The sequence below is a fragment of the Patiria miniata genome, unplaced genomic scaffold (genome assembly GCF_015706575.1).
Source record: "Patiria miniata isolate m_02_andy unplaced genomic scaffold, ASM1570657v1 HiC_scaffold_5, whole genome shotgun sequence".
Classification (NCBI taxonomy): domain Eukaryota; kingdom Metazoa; phylum Echinodermata; class Asteroidea; order Valvatida; family Asterinidae; genus Patiria; species Patiria miniata.
The window spans coordinates 8313236-8332580 of record NW_024037072.1 but is presented as its reverse complement, the minus strand read 5'-3'; the positions used below and the strand labels follow the sequence as shown (position 1 = coordinate 8332580).

General features: G+C 41.0%; 2 protein-coding genes across 3 annotated transcripts; one reads left to right on the top strand and one right to left on the bottom strand.

Moving 5' to 3' along the window:
* Nucleotides 1-159: 159 nt before the first annotated feature.
* Nucleotides 160-8480, bottom strand: LOC119741465. Its single transcript, XM_038217223.1, has 7 exons — nt 8034-8480; nt 5371-5446; nt 4313-4627; nt 3092-3391; nt 1627-1680; nt 998-1172; nt 160-512 (listed from the first exon to the last, which is right to left on the bottom strand). Exons 1-7 carry the CDS (start codon nt 8082-8084, stop codon nt 452-454), a joined length of 1032 nt encoding a protein of 343 aa, XP_038073151.1. The 5' UTR covers nt 8085-8480; the 3' UTR covers nt 160-451.
* A 1696-nt stretch (nt 8481-10176) lies between these two features.
* Nucleotides 10177-18830, top strand: LOC119741464 (zinc finger protein 664-like). Of its 2 annotated transcripts, XM_038217222.1 has the most exons (5): nt 10177-10331; nt 12210-12667; nt 13591-13707; nt 14135-14300; nt 15623-15938. In XM_038217222.1, the coding sequence occupies exons 1-5, from the start codon at nt 10317-10319 to the stop codon at nt 15707-15709; spliced, it is 843 nt and encodes a 280-aa protein (XP_038073150.1). In that variant the 5' UTR covers nt 10177-10316; the 3' UTR covers nt 15710-15938. The 2 variants fall into 2 exon arrangements, with proteins under 2 accessions (XP_038073150.1, XP_038073149.1); XM_038217221.1 differs by lacking the exons at nt 10177-10331; nt 12210-12667; nt 13591-13707 and adding an exon at nt 16415-18830 and having other exon boundaries at nt 14163-14300.
* Nucleotides 18831-19345: the final 515 nt, after the last annotated feature.

Here is a 19345-nt window from a genome sequence, read left to right as displayed (position 1 = left end):
AAATGTTTTTACAAAATCTTACTTTGATTAAAAAAATTTAAAAAAATAAAATTTTCCAACCTAAAATATTTCAGAATAAAATGGAATGGGAAAAAATGTTGCAACCTGACGCTACTTCCGCGATTGTGTACAAAGTTTTTATATGGAGAGTCAAGAAAATGTTCAAAATATTCAAAAAATTGGAAATGTTTCTCACTCCCAGTTTCATGTCTTATCATCATTTTTGCAATGAATGACCTTATGATTTATGAAGAAAAAAGTGGCGTCAGGTTGCAAAATTGTTACCAATGGAATTATTAGATAATACGATGGTGATTTTTTTCCCAAGAATTACCAATGTTTCACACCGACGTTTTAAATGTTTACTTGCTGTCTCACAAAGCATGCTCCACCTCTGGGAATCTATCAGCTCTGGGACCTGCGACCGTTGTCTGAATGCCACCTGCTGATACTAGCCAATAGTTTCAACAGTATTCAGGGCCGTCGTCTGTTCATTCCTTTGATTTGATTCTCTGAAAGAGAATGTTTCAAGAGTAACCAGGCTGATGTTAATGTCTCAGAAGTTGCAGTCCAATGTCTTTGGTAATCAAGTTGCATCTCTAATTTATAGAGAAAACAAGGTCAATTAAATCGGCCTTTGATCAGTGTTGGGATTTTCAAAATTTGTGATTTTACAAACACTTAAAATAAGAAAATGAGTCATTTTTACTTTCTCCCAATCTCCTCCTGCATTGATAGCTCAAGTCATTTTAAAATCTCTGAAAGATAAGCCATATTATCGTTTTTCATGGGAAAATTTGAAAATCCTCCATTGATTCAATATATGAGGTTGTGTCCAAACAGACATTTTATAAAAAAGGTATTTTCTACTGATCGGTGCATGTTGTCCAAAGGGCTTGGGGGAAAATTCACAAACTTACTCGGGGCTCAAACCCACGACCTCCTGCTTTATAATTCGCTGAGTGTATTTGAACAAAGATTGTATTGTTTAGCTCACCTCAGACTCATTTTTAGGCGACGGTTCTGGTAAAGCATATACGCACACACGGCAAGCAATAGCAGACATATTCCGCCAATCACAAAATATCCTGCTGTCCCACCGTTGTCGGGCTTAGGAACATCATTCAAGATAAAAGCCTTGGTAGCTTGATGTTTTTCCATGCTGACATCACCTGGCAGGGACACCACAAATTCTTTTTACTAAATACAATTTCTGAGAACCTTAAATATCAAGGTTGGATATCTGATGCTCAAAAGGTTAATTGTCATGGGCAACCAAGAACTGGGGGACCCAAAGGGGACCCAACAACAGAATTTTCCCAAAACTCTCAGGCCACTGACTGGTCAGGCAAGCGCTGTTAATTCGAAGAAGCAAGGCGGAGGCCTCCGTTGATGCTAGAGGGAGCCTTTTTCCTTGTCTATTTATTCATGGTTGTTAAGCCGTAGGGCTAGGGAAGTAAAAAGTACTCATCTATATTCCTCTTGTGTTTTACTACTCAGAAAGATACTGGGGGGAGTGCAGGGGGGGGGGGGGGGAAGTGTCCCCTCCCCTGCAGGTCCCCCCCCTTCCTCCCTTGACTATGCCGCTGCATGGTGACATGGTCATCATAGGATCTCAAATCTTACCTGTGGTGGAATTTTCTTGGATTGCAACTGCAGTTGGGCAGGAGGAACTATTAGCTGTATTTAAACAAAGAAAAAATGTAATGGTTATAACAAACTTTACCTGTAATGTATTCTAAATTAATTATTAAGCTGTATGTATTCAAGGGCGGATCCAGGGGGGGGCCAAAGGGGGCCATGGCCCCCCCCCCAAAACGAAATCAATTTTTTATTTTTTTTATGTGACATCGCAATAACGGCAGGCAATGAGTACACCACCATCTTTTCGTAAAAAAAAAACATTGGTTAAAGTGGTCAGAAATTGCCTCAGATCGCACCACGGAGCATCTAGAATCTAAAAAAATTTCGGGGCCCTTAAGCGGGCCCCGAACCCCTCGCCGTAATTTTTTTGACCCACTTTTTGACATCGCAATAAAGGCAGGCAATGAGTACACCACCATCTTTTCCTCAAAAAAAACATTGGTTAAAGTGGTCAGAAATCGCCTCAGATCACACCACAGAGCATCTAGAATCCAAAAAAAATTTCGGGGCCCTTAAGCGGGCCCCGAACCCCACGCCGTAATTTTTTTGACCCACTTTTTGACATCGCAATAAAGGCAGGCAATGAGTACACCACCATCTTTTCCTAAAAAAAAACATTGGTTAAAGTGGTCAGAAATCGCCTCAGATCACACCACAGAGCATCTAGAATCCAAATTTTTTTCGGGGCCCTTAAGCGGGCCCCGAACCCCACGCCGTAATTTTTTTGACCCACTTTTTGTGGGGAACCAAAAAAATTTTTGGCCCCCCCCAAAATTGTGTTCTGGATCCGCCCTTGTATGTATTTGGTAGTGATGAACAAATATGAAGTTCAGTTCAGTTCTAATCTGAGAGCAACCCCGTAAGTAATTATGCTGTCAAAGGTATTAACCCCAAGAGACAGCTTATATCAGGCTATTCACAGAATGCCCGGGTTTTACATCTAATTTGCAGTGCCCAACCATTTCACACTACATTGTACGTCTTGCCTACCCATGCTGATATCAACATGGGTCCACTGTAAGTAGGATCCCATCAAACACGGGTATAAGCAAGACACAGTACCGCTCACACTTTCACCAGACTGTGTACACAGATCAGCTTTAGATTTAGATTTTCTTCTCAACCCTGCCCTGACCAATGTTGGATTTTTAAAATACCTTGAAATAATTCTACTGTGCATTGCCCAACTCCAGCAAAATCAAGTCCCATGGAACATGAGTGGCCCAGATTGACCTGTGTATAGAGAGCTGGATCCATGTAGAAGCCGTTTCGGATTCTTGCTAGCATGAAGGGGTTCCAAAAATCTCCGTGTTAATTGGGTCCAACACAAAGATTTGAGAAAGTGTAAAAGGCTCTGCAGATAGAAAGTACCACTGACACCAACAGTCCTTGCATAAATGAGTTGGAGCATTTACCAGTATAGATATTAAATTGCGTATTTTCTTACCGCGTATCCACAGATACCGTGCTGTTTCAATAGGTTTGTAGTTCCTACTAGCACGGTAGATAATAAGGTAGAGCCCAATATCACGGCAGCTTGGGTCTGGGAAGCAAAGTACTGGAGGTTGTCCAGCTCTTAGCTTGATGTAAGGCAACCTGTCTGGGCCTGGGCTGTGCCTGTGCTCTAACAATCTGTTGTTGTAACGCACCTCAAACGATCCACCAAAGTCACAGTCCACGTCAAACGTAACTTCAAACTCCTCCTGGTCAGGGCTGATCCATATCTCATCTTGGGATATGGTGAACACTGTTGAAGTAGTAAATATACAACAAATGTAAGAAGTATTTAACTCATTGGCACCTGTACTACATTGTATAAGATTGTGCTTATTCCCCGAAGGCTCCATGTATAAAATCATATAGTGCTCAGACGGTTTTGGGCGGGGCAAGGAGTAATGGTTTAAACCATTACCATTTGCACTTCATTGTATTACATTGTGTTTATTTAAACTGAAGAAGTGATAAAATCATTGAATGCTCGGGCGATTTCAGGCACTACACAGTGAGTAATAGGCAGTGCAGTTTTGGGTGCTACCGTGACTAAAGGGTTAAGGTACCGGTACCCTTAGTAAATTGGAATAATAATGGATACTATATGTGACCGGGGGAACACAGGATCTTCAAGTTTAGATGGAAAATGTACTGTTTTATTTCTTCCTCAGTGGCCGCATGGCAGCAAAGCGCAGCCAGAGATAGGAAAAGTAAAGGTGCCAAAAAATATATGGTTGAAATATGCTTCAAATATTTCACCGGTTACATATAAATAGATATTAAGGCTCAAAGCAAAAAAAAGCTTAAAGCAAACAAAGGCTGTTCTGAAGCAATTTTAATAATTTTTTTACACTGAAATGAAGTTAACAAGGCATGTACTAGTTCAAAGACAAATTTGGATAGATAAGGATAAAACAATCTTGAAGATACAATAACAAAAAATGATGACGTCTTAAACATCAACCAAAATCATCTAGATGTTTGAAGACATCACTATATGACTGGTCAACAAACCTCTCCTCTCTCCGAATTATACCTAACATCACGCTTCTTCCAGATGTCTTAAAATTTATCACTCTAACTGGAAGATTATAATAGCAAGGATGAAAACAGGATAGGGAGGAAAACTTGCAGCATACATTATCCTGCATGAAAATTGGGGATCATGGTCACTCACTTGTGTCGTTCCTGACCCAAATGTTTGCCTTTGACATCTCCTGGACAGCTCCGACTGCTGTGCCATCCTTCATCACGGCGCATTCACAAGAGCTGAAACGACCGTCGCTTAGGCCGTGCACCGTCAGAGTGGTTTCATCACCCAATCTGGAGCTAACGGATTCCATTGGGATTTTTGCTCCATCTGGCCGATCGCAATAGACTTGAAGCGACTCCCCGGGGTCCACAGTCCTAGCTCTCCATTTGATCTGGTAGAAATCGTCTGGGGAGGTGCAGATGCCTCTGGGAGAAACGATCGGGGTTGTTGCAGAAGTCGCTGAAATGAATTTTTTTAAAGTGAGTGGCTAAAATATGTAAACTTGCTTTTCCCAAGCTCTTTCACAAATTTGATATTTTTTTCCCCCACCAATTAATTTTCAATTCTCTATTTTGGGCATCAGCAACCCAATAGAAAAAAATTCAGGCTTTTATTCAGGTTGCCTTTGCAACTCTAAAATACACAAAACGATGTGCCAATAGAATGCCGTGTTTGACGAATGTACAATGGTACGTGGTTCCAATCCTGCCAGGAACATTGTGTTTGTGTCCTTGGGCAAGACACTTAATAACAAATTGCCTCTCTCCACCCAGGAAAAATGGTGATAATGCCATTTTGGGGGGCATACATGCATAAAGTTCAAGTAAAAAATATCATCATGGGTAGAGAAACTTATTATGGATTATTTTTTATAAAGGAAAAAAAACGGGTTAAGGCTTTAAATGTTTTGCATTTGAGAAGAGGTATCAACTTCAACTTGAAGCAGTGTACAGTTTATTCTGAGAAAGGGTTTTCCTTAGGTTTTTATGTCGACCATTAACTCTTTGAGTACAGAATGAGGTGCATGGAATCGAAACAATACTAGGCTGCTGCCTCTTAAGGCCTCATTTCAATTTGAATCCGATTTGTTGGCTTGCTTTATGCAAAGAGTTCCTCACCCACAAAACGAGGAACACAATATTGTTAAAAAAATAAAATAAAAACAAGCAAAGAACAAACAGATGTTGTGTTGTCATCCTTACCTGTCAAACATTGTATTGAAACAAACAACAGCACTGCAAGTCTGAACATTTGTATTGCCACTTGGAGAACATCCATCTGTGAACATTGAAAGGATACTGTTCATAGTCAAAAATATAGTCACAGGTTTCTACCAGAATTCTCACTGTACAACAAAAATCACTGTACATGTAATACCCATTCCATACTTTGTTCATATGAAAAATGCAAGTCAGACCCTGTGCCCGGCCAGGAAAAGAGCATACTGAGTTTACCAACAAAAGCAAAATTTCCATGTAAACAACATTTACTTCTTATATACCACCGAGTAAACTGATATATGGCTAATGGGAGTTTATACCAGAGGAATGATACCATTGAAATGTTCGAATAGAGTCATACAAATACCTTCCACCTATAAAAAAATTAATGGCATATTACAAAGGGCAAAGTTTAACTGCCTTGGAGTTCAAACTGTGATAAATGTATGCTTTTAACCCTAAAGGGGCCGGGTTATTTTGACCATCTCTCAGCCGGGGGGGGGGGGGGGGGGTGGTGGGGGGGGGGGGGGGGGGGGGGGGGGGGATTCCGCCCCCCCCTAAGATCTCGGCCATCGAGCGACGAAAAATTTTGAAACTCAGCACATGCATAGAGCAACTCTTCCTAAACATGCCCAAGAAATTTCATGACTATAGGTCAAAGGGTTTTGGAGTTATGGCTAATTAATTATTCATATGTATGAATGGCAATTCTGCTCGGTGTATATGCGAAAATTCAGTTTTTACGGCGCGTAGCGCCGGAAAATTTTTCGCTACAGGCTAACCCGTGGTTCGATTTTTATGTTTTTGGTATCAAAAGATGCGCAAAGCTCGAGGCTAAAAAGTCATAACAGCTCGGGTCGCGAAAAAAAATTTTTTAGAAGCTATCGCGGAAAATGTTGAGGGGGGGGGCGGATTCCGCCCCCCCCCGGCCCTTTTAGGGTTAAGGCCATAACATTTCCATAGCTTAAGAGATTATAAATTTGTTACAAAGCATATAAATGGGGGGAGGGGGGGGGGGAAGGGGTGTATACAGGCTGAAAATTGTCATTTTTTGCCAACTGTAGTTGGGGAAAACACACGCGTGACATTTCTTGTTGTGGTTATAGTGTGATACGAATTTCCAAAAATGCAACATTAAGTTGCTTAACTTGAAAATTTCCCAACTTGCGCAAGAGCTAGACTGAATTGGGACATCCCCCATTTTTATTACAATATAAATGCCAATACAATTGAAAAATTCCAAAAATTCCAAATATTCCCGGCCTGGCCTTCAAAATTCCCAGAAACTTTCTGGGAAAATTTCTAAAGTTCCCAGAAACTTTCCACCCCTTTGCATCCCTAGCTACAAAACATGCTTTAAATGAAATGATATTAATTGGAAAGTAAACAACCATCTAAAATCAAAATATGAACATCCACACAACTATCCTTCAAAAATTTGTATTGGTGTCATTCTTGCAAGAACAAATTTTGGGGGTCAACATTTTGACACTCAAAAAAAGAGTCATTTGGCAGGTAGTCGTCACTCATATGTTACACCAGTGCATCACATGCTGCAGACATGCGGGAAACAACACGTGTATTGGTACTAGTACCTGTACTACACTCAACCCCCCCCCCCAAAAAAAAGTCCCCCTTTAATACTTTTTTGTCTAAAAAAAAAACTACTGGGCACATTTGGTCAAATTATGACTGATCAGTACAGAAATTCCTTAGCAATCCAGCCATACTCTTTGTTTGACCCAAAACAGTGACAATGTACACAAAATCAGTATGCAATTTATGACACATGGTACCGAAAAATGTTGCTTTTTTTGTATATGTGCAAGGTGAGTGTGAACCAACCTGCACGTATACAAAAGTGTTTTGTATATGAACTGTGTTTTTGATACTATTTGTAAATTGTATGGTAAATTGCATAAATTCGTACATATTATCACTGTTTTCATGGTTTTGGTCCAAATAAAGAGTATGGTTGATTGCTACGGAATTTCTGCACTTTTTAGTTATTATTTGAGCGAGAGGTGCTCAGTAGTTTTTGAGTTAGACAAAAAAGTACTGGAAAGGGGGGGCTTTCTTTTTTGGTTGAGTATAGTACTAGTAGTACATGTACACACGACGTGTACAGTACATGTACATTGAACAAGTGACTACATTATGGACAAGCTGGGGGCAGCTCTAGAGTCCATGACAGAGAGTTTCATTTACGGCTGGTGCCACCATCTCACCAAAATTTAGGCCTTCATGTTAAAATTTGTTTCCCACACCACTTCTCATCCCCCCACCCCAGCTGCTCCACCCAATTAGAAATGGGGATTATCACTTCTGAAGTCCAATCTATGAAATACACGGATGGCCTGGGGCGAACGAAAATCATTGCGCCTTAAATTGTGGCAGAAAGAATGTTGCATCCTGACGCCAATTTTCATCATATTATCTAGCTTGAGTAACCCCTAGCCCCCATTGTTCTAGGGGTAAAATTTAGAACTTCTTCTTTGAAATTTAATTTGGCTTAGATCTGATCAATCGGTCGACCAATTAATCCAAGCCAAAATAATAAATAAAAAATAAATAAAACGGAGTTAGCAGTAGGCCCAGTTAGCATGGTTAGTGCCATAGTAATCTAACGTACGTTAGTTTCCTACCTTTGAGTTTCTGTTGTTCAAGTCGTTGTAGTACTCACGAAGATCATTCATAAAGCAACAAATAATATGCTAGTTGCTACGAACTTGAAGTTGAAGCAAGATACTTTTCACAACAACCTCCTTCACCATCAATGATCATCTGCCGAATGGACGGTCGTTATATTCTTTCCATCTCGTTCTTATACGACACAAACAAAGCTACGAATTTTCCAAAGTCCTAATTGAGAAATATCTAGAACATTTTCGAGAATATTATGCCGGAATGGAAAATTACAAAAATTGAGTAACACACAATGACACATATGGGAAAACCCATCCACGATTGCTCTGCGTGCGTGATTGCACAGGCCGCCGGCCGGCCGGGTGGGGAATCCCCTTATTAATTTTCGCGCTGATCTGAGAGCTGCTTAAGCAGAAATTTTGCTTAAGCACGAAAAAACATTGCTTAATAAAATTAGGTTACCTGGCAAAACTCCATGTGATGTACATTGCTTGTGACTGGTATTTAGCTGTTGTTTACTTAGCATAACGATCGCATGGAGCTTTGGCCGGTAACCTGATTTTATTAAGCAAGACGTTTTTGTGCTTAAGCAAATTTTGTGCTTAAGCAGCTCTATGAAATTGGCCCCTGATGAGGGCGCTGTAAGCTTACAGCGCCTTATAAGGCGGCGCGCGAGCTCGGATCGACTGCTGACGATGACATGGCCGAGTATGTTGTGCGCTTTCTTGAAAATCACGCATTCTTAAGAATGCGCCTGCACATTCTTATGATTGTGCAACTGGATCCTTGCGCAATCTTCGCAAAAAATAACTCTTCCAGATTAAGCGCACATTCTTAAGAATGCGCGACAAGATAACGGTCTTGTCGATACCGAGCACCTGCTGCACTTGGCAAGTCTAGCTGTATCCTCGTTCACTGATTCTTAATAATTATAGATACTGTTGCAACGCAAGGTGCTGAAAAGTAGAGTGGATATGAAAAGTATACGCGTATTGGGCCTGGGGGGGGGGGGGGGACTGGGAAAAAATAAGAGACATAATAATAGTGTATTGGAAAGAATTCTGATTTTTTGGGATAATAAAAGCGGGGGGAGGGGGACGTAAGAATGAAGAATGTGAAGAATGAGAATGAATACTGTGACATCATGCTATTTCGCATTTAAATTGCCACCAATTTATTATTCACACCCCCACCATTACGTCGCAGAGCTGGATTCTATCTAGTCAAAAGAGTATGAAGCCCGGGAGCGGACAGGGTGGAAATTTTTTTTGGCATTGGCTAATTCGTTCGCACGAATTACTAATTCGTTCGCAAAATTCGTGGGAACAAAATAGTAATTCGTGCGAACGAATTAGCAATTTGTGCGAACGACTTAGCAAATGCCAAAAAAAAAAAGTCCACCCTGTCCCTTTCCCCGGGCTTCATAAAAGAGCAATTTTGGCAGCTTCTGGACATAGTTTTTTTTTTTCGTGGCATGCATATGATACAAACAGGGACTTATAACTTGTCTAGCCTAAACAAAGCACTTCCCAGACTAGTTCCCAGTCCTCCGTTATTACAAAACTTCCCATAGTGGGCAGAAAAAAAGCAATAATAACAGGTTTAATTTGATTCAAATTATCGTAGTTATACGAGTACAGAAGCATAGAACATTTTCTTTTCTCTTTATATGAATTGTTTCCCTTTTAACCGCTATCTAATTATCTTTGTTAGTATTATTTTTAAGGCGGTCTTATTTTTCATTGAATTTTATACCTAATTTTTAATATATTTTGTATGTTACATGTACCATTCAAGTTAGGATTGACAGGCTTTCGAGTCACAGTGTTTTATTATACTTTTGTCAATCCTGGCCAGCTTGGATTGGATTGTTTTTGTTTAGTTTTGTTTACTTTTGTGAATTGCTTGTTGTACCTTGTAATTTGGCCGAATAAATAATAATAATAATAATAATATACATTTCATTTAACATAATTATGACGTGCAATGTTTGTTAAGATTGCGCAAAATGCATAAATTGTGCACGTGATATTCCCACGCAATCTTTAGAATGAGCGCTCATTCTTAAGACCGCGTGCTCATTCTTAAGAATGCGCTTATTTTTAAGAATACGCGCGCATTCTTAAGATTGCGTGATTTTCAAGAATGGGCACAACAAGTTATAATGCTGTAACGTAGTACTCAACCATGTCTGCGCTCCGTAATTTCACGTTTGGTCCTTAAATTTGGTTTTGTCAATACAATAAATAGGGGGACTGAACTGTAAATCGAGAAGTGGAAAGATGGCTACAAAACAGGTGAAAATTTAGCCCCGTAAATATGGCCAATATTAAGGCGAAGTAAAAAAAAAAACATGTTTAGCGTCCCCGCCCGCTTCCTTTTTAGAGGCCGCCTCCTTTTTTTTTTTTTTTTTTTTTTTTTTTAAAGACAAAAATTGATAAATTTTAACGATCTCTGACGAAAGATATCATATTTTTTTACTTTTAAACCGTGTATAAAGCTGTGGAAATAGTCAATGAGTCCAAGTGGCGGCCATTTTGAAAAAAGCTGGTAACCATCTTGAAAAATAGCCCGGCCGCGTTGTCTTGAAAAATGTGTCGGGCGGCCATTTTGAAAAGAAAAAAAAAAAAAAAAGGGCCTCCTCCTTCCTTTTTGTCAAAGAGGCAGGACGCTAAACATGTTTTTTTTTTTTTTTTGCCTAATACAGCACAGGACTAGGCCTACCTCCGTATAAAGCAAGGCCACACCAGTTTCACCTACTCTAGCCCCATAAATGTGGCTTATTTACTGGACTGCCTCCGTAAACATAGGCCACACATCCACATGTACAAAAACGTGTCGCACTTTGCCAAATTTTGATTTTCGCATTTAGGCTTAGTTTGTAGTTTTTTTTGCTTTAGAAGCATACTCACCCTCTTTTTAAGCTAATCAGAAAGTGCTGCCTTTTTCAGATGTATATTTTTTGTGAAATTTCCAGATTCATTAAAATTTCAACATGAATTGATGAAATGTCACAAAAAGTAGACAGCTGAAAAAGGCAGCACTTTCTGATGACATGAAATTGCTATCTGGGGGCTTGTTATTCAATACAGAGGAAAATTAATGAACTTCGCATAAGGTAATCTTGCCCAGATGTCTAATTTTCGTGAAATTTCCAGATTCGTTTGCACATGTTTGCGTATCAAAATTTAAACATGAAATTTCATGAAAACTAGACATCTGAAAAGACAGCACTTTCTGATTAGCCTATAAAGAGGGTGAGTATGCTTCTAAAGCAAAAATAAACTACAAACTAAGCCTAAATGTGAAAACCAAAATTTGACGATGGTTTTGTACATGGTCTGATGAATCTGGGACTGAGAAACATTTCCAATTCCGTTAAAGTCAGTAAGTTAGACCATTTGTGTTAGACAAAATAGAAAATACATGTACTTTGAAATGCACTCAACTCACTTTGTACACAAACAACAACATGGTGTCTGGATACTGTCTTTCTTAAAATAGACCTATCCACTCCCTTCACAAGTACCCCCTCACCGGCAAAGGAAGTACAGTTGGGGGTGACCGCCCGACGCCATCTTGCCTGACTGCAATTCATTTGCCGCGAAGCGCGGCCACTGTGTGTAAATAGAACAAATCCCCTGGTGTACTTGCGTCACACACAAGGAACAGTGCGCGTCAACCAGCGAAATGTCCCGCCCATGGGCGTCGTTGCTAGGTAAAAGGGCGCCCTCTTTTGGTAGCGCACGGAGCTCATATGATGCCATGCTTTGTTTACATAGAGTCATAGAAAACTGCGACCGCACATGTAAACAAAGCGTGATGTCATTACCCATTAGGTCTTTAAAGAACATTCACTTTCCCACCTTAGCCATACCATAGAGCAAGGTAACCTACGTGTACAAAAAGTTACTGATTTTTTAAATATTTTTTTTTCATTAAGATAATTTGGCAGGATATTCGGCATACAACATGTATGGGTTCACTTACCCAAGCAATCGCTAGTTGTGACAAAAATTACAACTCCTTGTTGACATCAGCCTCCTTATTTTCGGCCATTTGGCAGTTTTGGGATGAAAATTAAGTGGCAAGTTATTTCATCTTAAGTCGCAGACGAATACCCCTCCATATCATAGTGTCATCACTTTTGCATTTACTTTCCAAATTTCTTATAGGATTCCCACTCTTGTGGCAATGAGGATGTCAAGAAAGCCGTATCAGAATGCCTGCAACAGATGCTAAAAGTCATTGAGGAAGACATGGAAGAAGAAGAAATAGTATCCTTGGCAACGCTGACACAAAATCATATTGCTAACAACATCCCAGCAACCTTAAGCAATGAGCAAGATGACGAAGGAGTCAAGTTGGCAGTCACTGACCCTACAGGGACATACCAAGAGAACAGTGGAGATTCAGAAACGAACTCCAAGAATCCACCTTCTTCCAGTGTTGCCAGCGATAGCCAACACGCAGACTCGAACCTCCAGAGATTACTGCCTCATGAAGGGCTGAGATGGGCGCGGCTCAGAGATAAGATTGAGACGGAACCACAGTTTGAGGAGTATGCCAGCAGGGTACGGGGTGAGGCACAGTGGAGCCTTGATGAGGCATTCATTAGCTTCTGCCTTGATCGGTTAGTAACTAAACTGTTTGGTATAAAGAAAATACAAACACAAAGGTCTGTGAAATAATATGGGGCAGCGAAACATTGCGTCGGCTTGTAAAAAGATATTTTCATTAAGAACTTGTGTTTTAACCAGTTGCTATGCCTTGCCATTCAGCACTCCAGACATTTACGAAAATGAGTCTGGGAACTGGACAAGGCAATGTAAGAAACTCCCTGTTTTCCGCGCTTGCCTAGACTAGTTTTTAAAGTAGAGAGATTGCACAGAATGTCTTCATTGGACATGTTTTCCTATTGTGGGACAACTAGAGATGTGTATCAGAACAGGTACCCAAGTACCCGACTGTTGGTGTCGGGAACCGGCTCCAGATGATGGGATCGGGTACCCATAACCAACTTTACAAATTACAAAGTAATTTCTCAGAGAATAAAAAGACTGGCATTTAATGCCATTTTTGGGAGATTTTCAAAATGAAACCAGGTTATAAAATCGAAAAACCAAAATTTGTTTTATGTTCATTTTAATGCGCGACAGCTGACAGATGATGCTCGCGAAAGTTGCAGTTTACACCATAAAGCTATAGAGCCCTTCAGACGTCTCTCGCGATTTGAATTTTGGGGTTGAGTTTCTTTTACGGGTACCCAGGTACCCGTGCATGGGGCAACCTAGAAGGTAACTACAGGGGGTGCAGGTTTTCAATTTTGTAATACTTCATTACAGGTTGTGGAATAAGACTAGGGTAGTGCGTGGTAGGCTTAATATCTAACACTATTCAAGATTTGCCCCATTTCAAACAAAACCAAAACTTAGGTGTACAAGTAGCCTTGCAACATTTTCAGCTTTTCTGACGTAAGAGTTGAAAATATTGTCTTCCTGACATAACATTTGAAATCTGTTATCCCCACCTCTACCATAAACTTCTTGTCAACAGAGTAGACGAAGTTCTTGCCAATCCCTTGCCGGCCAACGCTCACCAGAGACCAGAGATGGTGATCCAGAAAACCAAGAAAACAACAAGGAGGAAAGGCCAGCCACGCAAATATGAGAGGTGGGCAGCTGTTCTAAATGTTTATTATCATTATGTTTTTGGGTTGGTGATTCTCAGTGGGTCTGAGGAATATGCAGAATATTGCCTCCTCTGTAAGTCATCTCAATTCTGAATAATCTCTTGGCTTAAGGTGCAGTGTACATCCTAGCATCAAAAGTGGATGTACATGTACATGTACATGCCAGAATTTAGAATATTCAGAAGATGCTGTCCCTTTTGGAACACAATTTAGTGATCCCATCGTGTTCCTACGTACCTTAGACATGTTAGATGACCTGTTTCAAAGACAGACAATCTAAATTATTTGGCTACGGTGTGCAATTTGGACAGTACCTAAGAGTGCGCATGAATAGCAACATTGGCTCTGTACTCTACCAGTCGACTCAGACAATAAAACGAACATGGATTTATTTTCCTTTTGTTGTAGAACACCGAATGATAACAGTGCCACAATTCAAGCGGAGAAGAATCTGTATGCCAACACCAATTTCCTCATGGAGCCATTCGAAGACGAGGAATATGAGGAGGACCCTTTTTCCATGGATGATAACTCGGATGATCTGGACTACACACCGCTTTCCATCATTCGATATGTAAGGCTGCATCAGAATGACATGGCTATGGCTTGCGGGTACACATGCACCTATGGAAATGGCTGAAGCCACTTCCCATAGACACGTGTTACTGCTAGCTCATAGCCAAATAATTTGGACATGGCTTAATAAGACTGTTTGAATGTTATGGAGAGATATGACTGATACTTGAATGCCATTGCCACTTTAGGCCTAGTCTCAGTCCGACACTGGATTTGGATTTAATTCACCTTAAGTCACCATGGCACCAGAGGTCTCTTTCAACTCGATAAAATCGAAACTAGTTTTGGAATTTTGGCAGCGCTACCCAGAAAATTCTGAGTATACCTCAAACTGCTAACTTTTGCCAACATTGGTAATGTTTTCATTGGTGACCAGCAGTAATTAAAGGGAAAATACAACATTTGCAAACATCAAAAAATAAAACTACCAAATCATTTTGAAATACCTTGCTGGACTGTTAGTGAATGACAGTGTAAAGCATCCTGTAAAATCATGGCACCTGGTATACTGTCATTTTCAAGAAAAGTGGTATTTTTGTATCAATTTCCAACGCTGATCGGCCGATCAGCGTTGGAAAAAACTGGCTTTTTTTCAAATACTGGCCCCAATTGACCATCGCACTTGTTTGCAATCGATGACAAACCTATGAACGGGTACGAGCCAGCTAGACTGGTTCCCTGACCTTACAATTCCCCAATGTATGTAAACTGCTCTGTTTCTTCTTATATGGAGTCAGGGAACCAGACTACAGGAAAATGATTGTTTTTCTTGGTTGTTATAGCATTTTCGAACCCAAAACCTCAAAAAAGTCAGTGTAACTATATTTGCTATATATTTCCAACCCCCCAATTCCATCCATTTCTGAAAATTACAGCAAAAGCAAATGATGTATATTCCCTTTAAGGCAAAAAGATTTCCGGGGTTAGTCACTCATCATGTTTTTGAAAGATGGAAAACTCACAGTGAGTTATTAGAGCAGTGTCGTTTGAGCTGAACATTGCCATTTTCTTCATCAAAAATTCCCAATGACTTCATACATCACTTTCGAAATTTCACGGCTGGTATCCACACATTGCCACTTGTAGGTAGCAGGGGGCAGCACCATTTTGACAACAGTGGTTTGCAGCATCTTTTTACCACTAGAAGTTGGCACATTTGCACGGGCCTATATAGTGTTTGCACCAATGTTCCTGTTAATGGAACCCAATCCTGCTGTGGTTTAATTTCCCTTGTTTAATCTTTTCATTAAGAATTAAGGTTTAAAACAAGTTGAAACCCAGCTCTCAATTTAACTACATGTAATTGTTTTTATTTTGCAGAAAAGACCCCAAGTAGAAAACTGCCAAGAAGAAACAGTTCAAGACGTTCCAGGGATGAAATCACGACGGTTTCCATGGAGATGCTGAATGATGACAACAGTGGCGTGATCGTTGAACGCATGCCAAAGCAGTCTAAACCCAAGCGGCGAGTGCAGAGTGCCAAAGCGGCCAAACCAAAGACAGAGCACGGACCACCACGCAAGAGAGGACGACCGCGGAAAAACCCAGCCGATTTGGCGAGGAACAAGCGTAAGAAAGGCCGCCCTCGGATGACAGAAGAGCAGAAAATGGCAAAGAAGAAAGCTTACAACGAATCGTAAGTCAGAAAAAGTTGGATCTTGTAGCATGATTTTTCTTAATGCCACATCAAGCTGAGAACTTTAGATTACACACCATGGAGTTAACAGTGGATTAAAAAATACCTTTATGGTATGACGCACAGGGATAATATAATATAATATTAAAGCACCTGGATTTTATGTATTGATGGATAAGTATGCCCAGTACTGAGTATGCGTTATTAAAAATTGACAATCCACTGTAGTAAAAACTAGCCTCCTGAGGTGATCCTTTGAGCATTTTATTCTTCTTGGGCAAAAGCTGAGGGAATATCAAACGCTCCACAAATCACCGAGGGAGACTACCCCTTTTGGCCATCTGTTAGCAAAAAATAGCAATAAATAGTGCGATGCTTTCTCAGCCAATCCAGAGAGAATCTATGGGTGATGTTTTGTAAAATAAGTAAATATTAACAATCTCTGATAAATCAGACGATTCTTTGTTTTGTGGCAGGCGAACACGTCTTCGTTTGGAGGTGTTACGAGAGACTCTACCAAGGATGTTTCGCTGCAGGATGTGTGTTGAACAGTTCACCGAAACTGACGACATGATATTGCATTACTTTGAGGTGCACAGGCAGCAGTCAATCAGCGAGCAGGACCGCGAAGATAAGATTAGCGCGTACAACACATGCCGACTGGCAGACGTAGCCGCCGTGCTCAGAGAATGCCCCGACTGCAATGAGTACGTAGAGAACATGTCGCATCACAGCCGCGAGCATCAGCCACGGAACATTATCTGTGAGGAGTGTGGCAAACTATTCCTGACTCGTAGGCAGCTTAATGTGCATATGCGCGTCCACAGAATGGACCGGACTGGCGAGCGACTGCAATGCGACAAGTGCGACAAGTCCTACCGCTGCAGCGCCAGTTTGCAGCGGCACCAGCTGATTCACACGGGAAAGAAGACGTTCATCTGCGATCAGTGCGGGAAGGATTTCTTCAACAGTGTGCGGTTGAGGGTCCACCGAGCAGTGCATATGAAGGAGAAGCCCTACAAGTGTACGGAATGTGGGCGAGGCTTCACCCAGCTCACCAACCTGCGGAGTCATGAGCGTGTGCACACGGGCATCAAGCCGTACAAGTGCGAACACTGCCAGGATTCCTTTACGCACAAAGTCAGCATGAAGATGCACCAGAAGAAAAAGCACGGAATCGACTGGTGGAAAGAAAACGGTGTACCGATGCAAGCCAGGAAATCAGTCAAAAAGCGATCCACCACTAGCAAGAAATCAGTGGACAAGGAGTTAGCGAAGATGCAAACCTTTGTGGATCAACACCACACGCACCCAGAGGAGACCGCGAGGAATTACCAGTATGCCAGCAACCTGATCACGCAAGGCTCTAAGACCTACGCTCAACTGGAAAGAAAAACAAACGTGACTGAAGCCTTCCATTCTATGATGAACCCATTTGAGCATCCTTGGCAATCGTGAGTGACAACCAGTTAAGGGCCAATTTCCTGGTGCTGCTTAACGCTTAGTAGCAAAAGAAAGAGTTCTATCTTTAGCAATTTAGACATGCTTACGCTTGTACATGCAATGAGGTGGTTGTATAACTCAATTACTAAGCAAATTCAGCCTTAACCAGGTTGCGCCGGATACCGTGTATACAGTCAAAGGTTTTGCAGTATTCGGAACGAATGAGGCATAAACATGCAGGGAGCGAGGCCGAAAATATCTGTCAGTGACCCGCTCCCAGCAAGTGAGGCCTGAAATATGAGTGTTTTGCCCATGGGTGATGGCTTCAACCTGGCTTGAGGTCAAGTGAAAAGTAATCCCGCGCTTTGTTCCGTTCTTGTCAAAATAATCCTGGCGTGAACTGGTTAAGAGGTTAGCGTCCACTGTCCTTACTGCTTACTGTGACCGTGGAACGACTTGGACCCAGATCTATTTTCCACCCTCCTCCATCCATTGCTGGCATTTGTAAGTGCAAGTTACAATGTGTGTATATGATACACTATGGACTTTTGTGCATGACAAGTCGATGGCAGTTTTGTGACCACGTATACATGTATTATCTGAGAGTTCCAGTGGGAGTGACGCACCATGTGAGCGTAGTGGTTCATGCGCACATTCCGCAAGGCACGTAGAACTCAATGCGCACATACCCATGGCGTCTTCATGTGAGCATCAGGCGCGACGGACAATGCTTTCAACAGTCCCTCCTGGTGGTCTCCCCCAACTCTCCCTTTGTAACCGTTGAGGACGCACCCGTGCACAGAGTCTATACTGCTATGGGCTCCGTGCGCCAACAAAAGAGGGCGCCTTTTTACCTAGCAATGACGTCCCATGGGCAGGACACACACATTTCGCTGGTTGACGCGCACTGTGCCTTGTGTATGACGCATGTACACCAGGGGATTTGTACTATGGACACGCAGTGGCCGCACTTCGTGCGGCGAAATATTGCAGTCAGGCAACTGAGGCAAGATGGCGTTGTTCGGTCACCCCCAACTGTACTTTCTTTGCCGGTGAGGGGGTACTTGTGAACGGAGCAGATAAAACCATACATATGTAATATTGATTATAAAGCAAATAACTGTAAAGACATGTTTTCAGTCATTGGTGGATTTTTGTGCTAATCAGCTCTGTAAAATTGGCCCTTTATCAGAGACAAGTCGAAGACTTGAATAAACTGCCTTTGCAAGTACATTGACCTTGCTTGTTAAAAATAAAAATTTGTGTAAATGTCAGTCACCAGTGACTAAAAGATAAGTTTCATTTAATGAAAGAGTATTGAATATGCAGTTAGTATGGTGCCCTTTGTAGCTTCATACTTTGTTTCAATTTAAAAATGTTGGCGTCACCAGTTGCTGGTATGTAAGGGGGGAAACGTTTTGTTGGGAGACGGTTTTTTTTATCTGTATTCATACAATTTAATCATCAAAAATGGTTTCTGGTGGTTTTTTGTGCAGTTTTGTGAAGCTACTTTGGGTTTTTTTCCCCCCCTGACCAACGTTTGAGATCAAAGGAAACAATGATGTTTATAGAAATTGTCCATTTAGCTCAGTTTTGCTACCAAAGATTACTATAATGTTCTGATTTTAAATCAAAGACAGTTTTTAGATAATACAAGAGTTTATTTATATTTATTATTTGTCTTTTTTTGTGGGGTGGGGGTTCAGTTTTGTTTAGTGTTTTGTTTCATGTTTGTATTGTAGTGTTTTAATTATTTGCATGTATAGACCTGATGTGTTAAGGTGGAATTCGAGGGCTATGGCCTTGTATCGCTATGCAGATAGGCATATTTAAAGCCAGAGTCCATCATTTGCAGCTATCCAAAAAGTAACTGGTGTAATTATTGTTGAAAAACATACCTGGTTGAAAAATAGTAAGGGGACTAAACTCCCTGTGAAATTATTCTTTCTGGCAAGCTGTCATTC